Genomic DNA, 13763 nt, shown 5'->3' on the forward strand with positions numbered 1-13763 from the left:
TCGGGTCCACTGCCTTTCACAGCAGACAGATCCTCAGTTTGACTCACGAATCTGATTGAACACCGTTCCAGTCCTCAGTCCAGAATTGAATCTTTGGAGTAGCCATGAATAGGACCCAGAATCCCCGCGTTAAGAGGTAGCACGCTACCCCTACACCACGAGACTGGCATAGTAATAATAATAATAATAATAATAATAATAATAATAATAATAATAATAATAATAATAATAATAAAAGAAGAAGAAGAATATTCAAAGAACTATAGTCAGTGCAGTACTCTTAAAACAATATTGAAATCTCGATGTAGACGGATTAAAATGTTAAGGACCGACATGAGGCCTCGTTTCCGTCACCGATGTGAATATGTTTCATTTCATAAGATATAACCTACATTGGCACGGATTCGAACCCGTGTTATTGGGTATAAGAAACTAGCTGGTTGGCCGTGCAGCCACCTGGACTGACGTTTGACATGGAAGGAATATTGTTAATATCATTCAGCTCCATACTTACGTCTAGAATGATTGTATGATGTACAGTAGAGCATCGATTAACCGAAACAACTGGGGACGGGGGGTGTTCGGATAAATGATTTTTCGGATAACCGATCATTTACGAAAAGAAAACGAACGAAAATGTTAAACACAAAACTGTATATATTTTGTATCATACGTCTTACAAACAACCTTTTAGTCGCTGAATCTCGCAAACGTTTTACAGGTAGCAATTGGACAGCATCGCATTCTTCTTCTTGTACTAACCACTTCATTGTCGTCTCAAGTAAGTGAAAAACTTCCTCACTGGATAACAAGCTTCCATCTTCACTGTCAAATACACTCGCATATAATGTAATGACATCACTGTTCTTTTTCATGTCCGATATTGTTGCATTTCCAACTCCATATTCCCGAGCTAAGCTTGATCCTCTAGCATCATTATTCAACTGCTTTATTATTTTAATTTTATCGAAAACACTGAGAACAACGCGTTTACGTTTATTCCCCATTGCAAACGGCACAACTACTAGCGGACCGTGTATGCCTACATGGCGCACAAATTTGAATTTGCAGACTGCAACGCTTTCGGTTAACCGATGTTTCGGCTGATCGGTATTCGGATAATCGATGTCCTTCTGTATCTATATTTCCTATAATTAAATTACCGGCATTTCACCCTCGTGTAACAGTGCACTCGTCACTTAGATTGAGTATAATAATCGTATGACATCAGCTACCGAATTGCTGATTTTTGAAGTGGTGTCATACAGGCGGCCTGCGTACGAATTTTAATATACCGACTGTGATACTGTCTAGCAACGAAGACGGAATGCTACCAGACGTTTCCTATGGCTGAGTTAATTTAATTTCGTTGGATGACATTGAGTGCGCCATGGGAGTGCCATGATTTTTTACCACGTTTCAAAAAGTGACGAGGCTACCTCAGCCGGAATCGAAGTTGCGAACTTGCAATCATGGGCCGGACACACTACTACCAATCCACCGGGGCAGCTACGATGTGACGTAATATAGTTTTGAAACCACGTCCTAATAACAAAATACATTTTCTCTCGAGTTTAGATATCTATTAACAGAGCAGCTAACAGCGTAGCGATACTGCCTTGATTGTGATCTGCTATAAGAGAAGACTTTTAGGCACCGATGTGAGACAGATCCAAGTGAAGGGACAGAAAGTTACGGGTATCGCATTGTAGAAGAAATCTCATAGCACGGTTAATGAACGTCGGGAAAGTCACTGTCTTCTTTATGAGCTGTGTATCTCAATGTAAAGTTTCTAAGGCTACTTAAAAAGAGACAGTGGGTAATTCCGGTGGCTGTGAAGTGGCGTCTTTAACTGAAGTTGCCCGAGCCTGCGAAAGAAGAGCGGACAGACAATTGTCGCGTAAACACCGGGTATAGCGTAATGTAACTGTAGTATTTCCTGCAGCGGTCTCATTAAGTGACGAACTCTCCGTATATTCTTTTGTATACACGTCATTTAAATAAAAGGTTATGTGACAGGTTTATAATACTAATGTTATTTGCTTTACGTCCCACTAACTACACTTTAAGGGTTTTCGGAGACGCCGAGGTGCCGGAATTTAGTCCCGTAGGATTTCTCTTACGTGCCAGTAAATCTACCGACACGAGGCTGGCGTATTTGAGCACCTTCAAATACCACCGGACTGAGCCAGGATCGAACCTGCCAAGTTGGGGTCAGAAGTCCAGCGCCGTAACCGTCTGAGCCACTCAGCCCGGCACCGGGTGACAGGTTTAAGCATGGTTCTAATTTTGAGGGGATATGGATCGGACTGCAGTAATCTTCCACAGATTTGTAGGTGCTATTAGGGATAAAACGGATAGTTTAATATAATCCGTCTAACATTTTATGTTACTTGGTTTTTTCTTAACAAATTCTTCCCTAATCAATATTTTCATATTTTTCACTCTGTTTTACGAACAACTTTACAGGGATCTGATTCACGCAACGTGTTTGAATTTTAAATATCTGTCGTACTTTTAAGGAATGTTTGTACTTCAGATGCATACTCTGACTCTAGTCTTCTACATTTTAATCATGGATAGAATCCTGGCTCCAATATTATAACATCTTCCAATGGCAAGTGATTTTTAACCACAAAAACAGTACATACACATTACTCAAATAAACGATTCGAAGAATCTTAAACAGTAATGTTTTGCTAAATTATTGTGGGGATCTACTACAAGGCATACCAGCTCTACCACCAGCAATAACCATGTTCAGTAATATAATATCCTATTATACTTAATACAGCTTTTTTGAGTTATGTATCAATTAAATTCCTTGTTGTTCGTTCATGTGACGAGAATGTTCCCAAAGTAAGAAAAACTCAGGAAATAGTTCATGCAACTATACCACTGGCTTTCCTCGAATCTAAGAATGTTCTCTACACCTCTATGATACCACTTCACTTCATATAAATGTTTCTTGAAAGATTCCTCAAGGAACGGAGCCAAGAAAGAAAGAAAGAAAGAAAGAAAGAAAGAAAGAAAGAAAATGAAAGAGAGTAGAAAGAACAGAGTTTCATCAAATAAAATAGAATACACAAATGGCAGAATAAATAAATTCATTGGATAAATGTAAACATTAATGGACGGGTGGATGAATTAATGCATTAATTAATGAATGATGAATGAACGAGTGAATGAATGAATGAATGAATGAATGAATGAATGAATGAATGAATGAAACAGGGAGGGGGAGCATGTGGAATATACACTACAAATCAGGATCCAAGTGCGTCCTACTAATTCTTCTTTCTTTACGAATCCTAGAATTGCTGATTAGAAAGTCGTCTAAATCAATTCGTATTTATTCACAATTTTACCACCAATAGTTCTACAGATTCTTATACGAAATCATTAGAACAAAATAAACAAGTATGTTATATAGCTCTGATCGCATGAATTTTCTTGTTACATTAATGAGATCGGACCGGGGGTGTTTTATCAAAAACTTTATTAGAATTTGAATTAGGAATGCACTAAACTATTTTGAAAAATCCCGTCGTTTTAAGGGCTTATACCGAGAATCAAATGATTATAAAGAATTTAATAGAATATCCAATATACGCAAGATTCGAATAATTTTGTATTAATTTGTCAATTAATAAACAATATGCGTGCGAGATTGAGTACGCTGTGTCGAAGTAGCATATCTGTACATTTGTTTATCTGAAACCAAGACGAATTAATTTGTTTGCTTCTTAAATGCAATGATTAATTGTTTGATAAAAGAAAACGAAGCGGAATTACATATTTCCAGAAGTTACCAGGACCTCCGACATTTTATCAATTCTATGGCAATTCATGGATACCACTACAAACTCTGCAAAACCAGGATCTTTCATGAACCGGACGAGAGTTGTGTGTGTACACTGTGTAATTTGACTTGTTCTCGTTACCATGTCGTGGAATGCTCTAAGAGAAATAGGCCTATAATTGACTTATGTTTAAATGACATGTAATCGCTTTATATACACAAATTGTGTGCTATTAAATTATATATATAGAAGTTTTCTATTTGTAACGCCCTGCCTTGTAGCATTAAAAACATCGACTAAATATTGCATTAGTGCCTTTAAAATGTGTCTCAAAACACACACAGAACACAGACATACAGAGAAAAACAAACACACTGCAACGACAAACTGTGCTCTATGCAGGAAAAAAAAAGATGTGCAGATCTTATTTTGGTTTTAAAATGCCAAAAATTGTATAACTGTGAAAAATAGCTGGACACCACACAGGTTAGAAAAAGCCATTACTTTGGATCTATATTCGTTCTAGATATTGTTGATGGTATTTAATGTACCAGATGGCTTTGTAACTTGTAGTGTTTAGCATAGAAAGTTCTTCGATTAAACCTGAGTTATCAGAGTGTATGTAAATCTGTTCAACTTCACCTCAAGGTAAACAACTTCCTTTCCAAAAATCCCAAAATGAAATTATAGATTATATCGAAGTTTCGGTAACTGATTAAACCAATATCAAACTTCACTTGACGAACAAAAGTTTGGAGTTACCTAACTAACCGAATCAGATAGACTATGCAGTAAACAATATTCATCGCTGTCCTGCAAATTATGCGCATATAATTTTACATTATAAGAATCGAAACGTTAACATGAACAAAGCTAAACCATTTCTAAAGTTAATCTCACCTTGAAACGAGAACTTTTTCAGGTGGTAAAAACCGTGAAGAATTGTCTGATGATTAATTCTGTAAAGAGTGGTTTACAAGTTTTGCTAAAAAGTTTTGTATCCCTTAATGAAGAAACGCTGAAGGGAGAGAGTCCAGGATAATTCCCAGTTATTTTTATTATTTATTGTTATGATAACATTGAGCTGCATAGTTCTTTCCCAATCAACCATGTCTTAACAGAAGATAGATCCAACGACATGGCCGAGAAGCGTGAAGTACATCACACAAAACACTACCTCGAGGTAACTAAGTTGTTTGAAAACTTACCGTGGTTTCAAGGGGCACATATTCTTTTACGAAACACTGTGAAAGTCACAAGTCTACAAAATATTAGTGGCATAGGCTAAACGAGATTATTGTATACGAAACAAGTGATGCATGTGAACTAGCCAATTCGAGGGCAAGCCTTGAAATTTTGAAATTAAGTAATCACATCACAGTAACTGTGAGGCGGCTGTCCGTGGTTTTCAAGAAAAGCGAACAAGGGACAACTGTTTCAACAAAGGGAATAAAGTACACGTTTTAAAATCAAAATAATCGTTATAATATTACTAGCCTAATTATAAAAGTTTGAAAAAGCTAATAAACAGCTTCATTTTTAATAAGGATGAAAGGTTTCTTGTTTTCAGTTTTATAATTTTTATGCCAGTACGGCAACAGCATGTTTCTATTTATGCCAGTTCGGTAAACCGGTCCGTACTGACTCAACTACAGCGCAGGTTATTCCTCAATAAAATCATATTGCGACATTTCATATCCTAAATTTAATTTCGGATATGTAGTGGCTGCATCGAAACTAAGCAGCAGCTGAGTTTCAAATCATATAGGGCCTATTGTACATTCACCTTCTTAACTAATCCCAAAAGACTAGGTAGTTAAACTGTTGGACAATACTAGGTTAGAATTCCGGCGCTGATACCGATCATTCTTTTCGTCAAAGTTTACCTGGAAACTTTCCTCTCAGTTTATGTTACTCTTCTTGTCTTGTTTATATCTTAATCAAGGGCGCGAAATTTCCAGTCACCAGAATTTGAAACAGGTGACCACGTTTCAATATTTACAGAGAAAAATGAAATGGCGTATGACTTTTGGTGCCGGGAGTGTCCTAGGACAAGTTCGGCTCGCCAGATGCAGGTCTTTTGCTTTGACGTCCGTAGGCGGCCTGCGAATTTATTTAATATTGCCCTTCACGAATGACAATGGTGGATGGCAGTGTTTTCGTATTGATTAACGGTTCATCTACCGTGTTCCGGTTTTAGAAATCTTGTTTCCATATCCAGTATTTAGAAATGTTTTAATATTTTATTAGCGGTACTTTCCTGGAGTTCGGTGATCAGTAAAGACGACAATTAGTAAGATTTCCATGTTATTTGGTTACATGAACTATAGCAATTAAGTAACTTCCGCGGAGACAAAGTAATATTCTACCGTTTTATAAGTTAAAAGGACTAATATTAACAATGAAGAAGTTAATGATGACAGGACTATTCCCCGCGAGTAAATCGGCCTGTAATAGTGTTGAAGTCCATTTTTATTTCAATGTCCGGCTCCATGGCTAAATGGTTAGCGTACTGGCCTTTGGCCACAGGGGTCCCGGGTTCGATTCCCGGCAGGATCGGGAATTCATCATTGGTTAATTTCTCTGGCACGGGGGCTGGGTGTATGTGTCGTCTTCATAGTTATTTCATCCTCATCATGACGCGCAGGTCGTCTAAGGGAGTCAAATAGAAAGACCCGCACCTGGCGAGCCGAACATGTCCTTGGACACTCCGGCTCTAAAAGCTATACGCCATTTCATTTAATTTATTTCAATGCAGTGATTTAGCATAACATTAACATGTACTGTATTTTATCTTAATATTTGCCCTGTGTAGAATAAACTAAGAAAGAGGAATGATATTTTATAACTTTAAAATTAATGGCAACCATAGTATTAGTGAGGCTACTGTATTCTGACTTCAAATTTCATACCCTTTCTTAAACTGTCTAAATAATGGACCTGATATCATAAACTTACAATATAATCTTTACATGACTAGATACACTAATATTAAAAGGAGGTACTGGACAAAATATGTGCCCCTGTCAACCACGGAAAGAGAGGAGAATTAACTTTGTTTTGAACCCCGGTTATCGTACACCAACAACATAAATTCCTTTGCATAAAAGAGCAAAGTAATATTTTGTGCCCGAACTGCTTAAAATTTTTAAAATTTGGACGCGCCTAGTAATTTTTATTTCGAACTCTCTGATGAATGATCTTTCCATACAAGAACTTAATTTGGCTATCATGGGATGCTGAAATGAAGGATTTACACTGATTAGTAAGCCACGGACCTTCGAAACATGTATTTGAAGCATGGCCATTAGTCTTTTGGAAGTGGAAGTTTATTCTATCACAGTTATAAATATGCACGCCTTGAATTTTGCATTTCCAAAGTAATCGTAAGATCGCATAGTGTAGCCTATTTATACTGTACTTCCAGACCGACACGTTCAGTATCAGGACCCTTAAAATAACCACAAAATACGTTCCTAGAATGGCTAACATACATCTACATAATTTCCGCGTACTGTATTGTGCATTAACATATTAGGAAGGAAAACCCACCAGGGTATTAACTTTTCTTGTTAAGTACTGTGCAAGGAAGAAAATGCTATTCGTCTTTTAGAAAAAAATGTTTATGTGGCAGAGTTGGTTAGGTCTTGCGTCTTGTAGTCAGGGGATATAATTCAACATAAATAATCAACACGCAAGAGTCTTTATGTGAAATATTCATGACAGTTGATTTCTCTGATCGTTAAACAACCATTCAGGTCGAAATTCAGGCGTCTGATATTTTTCAAAACTATTTACTGGTCTAGGGAGTTAAATTAATGTATCAATCAAAGAGTAGAACATGCTTCCGGTCGGGTTGATACATTTCAAACAGAAATACTGAATAGATCTAATGATGTTGATTTTTTCGTCACAAAGGGTTGCTGTGATCGATATAATAGAGTTTTCCAGTGAGATGTTGAATAATACTGTAGAGAAAGGCTTCAATAAAACTACTTCAGAGGCAAATAATTAACCTGATGAGTAAATGAAGCATATCACCAGCTAATGAGTTAGACTGATTAAAAAAATTCTTGTGTCCATCCGTACACTATGGATTAACTTATTCGTACGGAAAACCCATCAGGATATTAACTTTTCTTGTTTAAATACTGTACCAGGAAGAAAATAGTAGGCTATATTTTAGAAAATATGCACAGTACTTAATCCACAATCTATCACCAAGTTTTATTTCGATTCATAATCAGAAAATGATATTGCTTAGTTAAGAGAAATGCTGGTCTTGAAATCAACTTGAATGCTTGCCACTTGGAAATGATTTAAGAAGGAACAATAATATGCAGTTTTAGATATCAGACATTTAAGAACAATTCTACTCAAAGGACGCTCCTAAGATACATTGTGAGTGGTATTACTGAATAAGAAACACAGTCATCGGATTGAAAGGGGGTTGATAATGTTCTGTTGCTCCGAAATTAATATCAAGTCAGTGCATATTTATTAACGGGCAGAATAACTCCACGGGTGTGTTCCATTAGGAGTCAGATGGGCATGTGACTTAGACGAGACGGTTAATGATAAGGGTCACACACACACGTGAACATAGGATCTGTGCACGCTCCACGACTACAGAACTACACCCACACTCCACTTAACAGTAGCCTCATAAAGGAATGTGTTAGAAAAAACCCACAACCAGTTAGTTTTAACGTAGAACGTTAGTGGTGTTAGTACCGGAACCCAGCACACGGTGTTGTGTTGCAAAGTCATTTTTCATTAGCTTTTCTTACCAGCGCTGGATCTCGATTTCGTTCTCGACGATTTCGCATTTACACCACCAGGAGTGCCACCTGTTTGATGATGACTGGACAACGACTTGGCGCTAAACATGGACGGGTGATGGTGGTGATGGTGGGACATGGAGTGGTTTAGATGGTGATGAGACGTGTAGCTCATGTAAGATGGGGTTGTAGATTCGTGATGCGAATACGGGGACGGCTGTAAGGGAGGGGGAGGGGGATAATGATGACCTGCATTCATGCTATGCTGGAGGGGGGATTGTTGCTGTTGTTGGTTGGAACTGTGGTGAAGATTCAGTTGTTGCGAGGAATCCCGAGGGGACGCGTCACCATTAGGAGAAGCCGCTGAAGAGGTCGTCGAAAAAGCTGTGCTAGAGGTTGTGGACGACGCCGTCCCATTCGTAATACCTTCTCTCTGCTTCACTCCGGACGAGTTACCACAGTTCCCTGCTGAACCATTTAAAGAGTTGAGCATATTGACGCCGGGCTTAATGTCCAAGGCGCCGCCCCCGCAGGATAGAGACGAGGTATCTTGCTGGTGGTGCATGAAAGCCACCCCCATAGCTGCCGCATGCGCCACTGCGGCCGCCGCGTTCTGGTAATCACTCGTAGCTGAAGAAGTGGATGCCGCACTACTCGTTAGAGCGGTGGTTGCTGCGGTTACGGAATCAGGGGTAGCGTCTTTAGGGGGTGTCGGTGGGAAACTGAAGAGATGATGCGCCGCTACGGCAGAGCCAGGGTGGTGAGATCCAGACGACGCTCCGGTACCACCACCGCCTCCTCCGCCCGTATTAGAGCTGCCGCCGCCCCCTCCACCATTCGCCGTCGAGGGGGACATTGGTTTCTCGTCGCTGCCGTTGTTGCTGCTCCCGCTGCCGCCACTCGAAGGGTTGGAGGCACTGCCGAAAGGACTGCACCATGCAGAGCCGTGGCCCACCATGGGCTTGCTGGTGTCCGACAGCCAGGGGTGGAGAGGCGTGTGGAAGTGGGGCCGGCACACTTGACTGCCTGACATGCGAGCAGCAGCTGAAACAAGACGGCAGTGGCTAGTGTTAGCAGGTGCAGCACGCAACACTCAGCATCTGGCCTGGCCTGGCGCCGGCCGGAATGTAAGGAAACAGGTTTAACCGATTACTATACGGTTAATGAGGAACTAGGAAAATCAGTGTAGGGAACTGAGGTAGGAGGCGGCAGCAGGGCATACATACACGACAGAAATGATGCACAAATTAAACTATTACCTTATTTCCATGACGCACTCTCCATTGGCCACTTTCACCATCCACATAGTTGTCCATGAAATCTAAAGATTTGTGAGTTACTACCTGGAAAGTAAATCACTGTAGTTCTCCTGTGATGTATGTTATTTCTCTTTTGTCTAGAATATTGTCAGTTTATGCTAATCTGCAATGTCTATGCACAAAGCTATCTTACTTGAGACATCATGGTCAACAGAGCCATAAACTTAGTGCGTGTGGAATCTATGTGATAATATGAATGGCTGAAGTACTGTATCTGTACAGATGGCTTGTAATAATCCTACTCAAGTACTGAGTCCGTGACGGATTTTTGAAATAATTGTTGTCGAGCTATTTTGGTTAGCTCAGTAGTTTAGGATCAAAACCGGATAGGCCCTATTTGTTTTATTGTTTCCTTAAAGGCTATAAATAATTGGCACTTACGACATATATTTAATTGTTCTTTACTAATACATCCATACAGAAACACTATAAATTACATTCCAACTTCAATAATTTGAATTTGAAGTGTTGATGAAGTAGGAAATAGCACACTTAGCTAATCTTGTGATTTATCAATGTTTTTTTACTCCATCCCATAAAACCTTGTTCCTTGTAGTTACACTGGCAAAAGTAATATATTTCTACCAAATTAAAAAATCTATTTTGCCATTGAATGAGTTCACTGATCATCTACTTCTATTTAACTACTGGATATGTAAAGTTTCATGTAGCTCCATGGATATTTTAAGTAAAACATGTATTCATTATTTTGAAATAATTAAATTTAAGGCTAACTCTGATGATTTCAACATGTACAAGTGATTTCACTGATGTACAAGGTAAATACAACTTCATCCCTCTGCACATCATGCTTGGTTTGGGTTTGATTACTGGCTCTGTTACAAGCATTCAAGTGATCTGTTGATAGGAAACAGCCAACATTCTAAGTCCTTTATAAACAGCTTTAAGAATGAAAAGTTAATCATATAGACAGTTGGCTTTGAAAATCCAAGTATAGAGGAATGGGACTAAGGGCTTATTGTATAGGTCTAAGCATAATTATAAATTCACGTCCCTAGTGTTCGGATTGCATGTAAAACTCGATGCAGTCTCATGGCTATGATCACGCTAGGTCTGTCAACAGTCACATACTGTAAACATTTCTAGCTCGGTTAGAAACATATCTATCAACAGAACATGCCAGAACAGGGGAGCTAATAATTATAACAAAGAAACACACCCCCATGGCGTTACAGCCCTGATGGGGTTCGGCCTACCAAGCAATCGCTGCTCAGTCCGATGGCCTACAGATTTCGACGTGACGCACGGACAACGCGATGAATCCTCTCGGCCATAATTATTGGTCTTCAAGACCGGGTTCAGTATCTCAATATTGTTCTCGCGTACGCTGAGTGGACCTCGAACCAACCCTCAGTTACAGTAAAAGACGTCCCTGACCTCGGCGGGAAACGAACCTGGGACTCCATGTAAGAGGTAGGCGCGCAACCCACAGAGTGCTAGGCCAGCCAATTAATATAACTTGGTACACTAATTTTTGAACTACTTCATGCATTTCAGTTCCTTCAACCACGATTTTGCAAATATTATTCTTGTATCTAGAATCTTCATCTGGATTCTTAAACAGGTCACAGCTTTAATTTGTGTGCAGAGTTACGATTTGTTTAACTGTTCAACCTGTACTCTGAAACTGTCAGATGCTCATTTCCATTTGTAAAAATAACGTGTGTATTAAGCCATAAAGGGAAAATTATCCATTGTCTTCAACAACGGACTATAAACTCGTTCCCATGCAGAAATCTCACAGAGAGCCACAGAGTTAATGGGTAGAAGCAAGTAAACTCATGCAAATTGTTACACACAGTTTCATTCCTTAACATACTACTGTACAAACTGGCCACGAATCGAGTTCATACTCAGTACTTACAGTTACTGAAGAATAAAGACGATGTTATGTACAAAATAAATATTAACTTGATGTCAAGAATGTCATCTGAATATGCTTTTTAGCGTCCAATGTCGGCTTTTGATACGTTGTTTTGGATTTGAAAAGGTTTTTCACAGTAGCTAAATTTTGTTTATCAAATTAGCTTGCCTTATGAATGAATATTATCAATATATACACACAAAGCAGCCTATGGGTACGGTGACAGCCTCTTGCTCGGAGGCCCGGGAATGAACTTCTGACTAAATCAGGGATTTTTACCTGGATCCGAGGGCTAGTTCGAGATCCATCTAGCCTATTGAGAACAACACAGGAGCTAACTGACAGTGAGTTAGTGTCCCGGGTCTAGAAAGCCAAGAATAACGGCCGAAAGGCTCATCAAGGACTTGTTACTGAATTTGTTTTTATCAAGAAGGCCGCCCAAGATTCACTGAAACCTGGTTGCAGTGACAAGGCATTCTTTGCTGCTGCAGATCTTCCCTGGACGTATGATTTCCACCCACCCCAATGGTCGAACGCACTAAAGTTCTGTGACGGGTCTGGGAAGTCGGTGTTTAGTAACTCAGTGCACGCCACCGTGATTATTCTGAGGATATATTATTCCTAGTAATAACGACACACGTCTTACTATAGGGAATTTTTTACGGTTTCTAATTTTAAACCTCGACCACTTCAGGCTAAAATAATTACAACTGTTACAGATTTCTTCAGACTCTGCAACAACTCAAATGATCAAGTTGTCAGCCAAGTTCACGAGGCTCATAACGAATGGCATCTCTATCAAGCCTGAACGTCGTACGATCATTTAACTGGGCCGGTGTTAGGCTCCTTTAAACAATAAGCATAAATGATAATTTAATTATTATTATAATGCTCGTGTAAGAACGCTCACAAGGTTTACAGTATATGCATAGAAAGCCGTTGGAGAGCAGCGATTTACCAGCCTCCACTGACGAAGACTGCAGATGACTCCTACTACTGTACCTTCCTTACTAAAGGGTTGCGTACGCAGTCTGAAAAATGTTATACTCATGACTTTCTCATACGTATTCTAAGGTATGCGTGTTTACTTAGTTAAGTCACTGATCTCCACCTACATCCTATGCAGATATAATTATTATAACTATGATGTTTTTAATTTCGTGTGGCTATTTCTAGCGAAGAGCAGCCCTTGTAAGGCAGACCCTCCAATGAGCGGCATATGCCATGTAATTGCGTGTTATTGTGGTGGAGGATAGTGTTATGTGTGGTGTGTGAATTGCAGGGATGTTGGGGACAGCACAATCACCCCGCCCCCCTAGCCACTGGAATTAACCAATGAAGGTTAAAATCCCCGACCCGGCCGGGAATCGAACCCAGGACCCTCTGGACCAAAGGCCACCACGCTAACCATTTAGCCATGGAGCCAGTCATATCTATGATGTAACAGTCGGATTCTGGAAAGAAGTTAGAACTTGTATGAAATAATGAAATATTCTAAAATTCACCTAGGTCTATACATTGAAATTAAGACATAGGGCTGGACATAGGGTATGTTCTGAAATAAATAATAATGGACCACGTTTATCTGAGAAGTATGAAACAAAACAAACTTTTAACTTTTGTCACCAAACAATCCAGAACAATGAATGTTGCTGAATAATCGTTACATTCTTACAAAGAAGGCATTGTGCAAAGCGCGCAATCTATTTTAGTTTCGAATGCGATCTATTGTTGTAACGACATGTTGCCTTTCTTTCGATATACATTTTTTAAATCATAGAACAGATTTCATAAATAACTTGTCAGAAACGCTATAATAATTGAGTGCTACTGAGGTTACATTCACGTTGGTGTTAGAGAGGTAATTGTGCAAATGTTTCAATAGTCCTATGCGTTATTATAGTGTCTTGCAAAAAGTGTAGCTGGCCTTTGGTGAATTTTCTCAGCGTGGAGACTTCAAATAGACTCTTAATGG

The 13763-nt window shown here is 39.3% G+C and overlaps 1 protein-coding gene across 1 annotated transcript in view; it reads right to left on the minus strand.

Moving 5' to 3' along the window:
- Positions 1–13763, minus strand: part of LOC136877834 (GATA-binding factor C) — a 581506-nt gene that overhangs the window by 364015 nt on the left and 203728 nt on the right. Inside the window, exons 3-4 of the mRNA XM_067152035.2 lie at positions 9419–9628; positions 8594–9361 (exon numbers count right to left, since the gene is read on the minus strand). Of these exons, the coding sequence (XP_067008136.2) occupies positions 8594–9361; positions 9419–9628 (978 nt within the window). The remainder of the gene's footprint in view (positions 1–8593; positions 9362–9418; positions 9629–13763) is intronic.

Source organism: Anabrus simplex, chromosome 1 (genome assembly GCF_040414725.1).
Source record: "Anabrus simplex isolate iqAnaSimp1 chromosome 1, ASM4041472v1, whole genome shotgun sequence".
In the NCBI taxonomy this organism is placed as follows: Eukaryota; Metazoa; Arthropoda; class Insecta; order Orthoptera; family Tettigoniidae; genus Anabrus; species Anabrus simplex.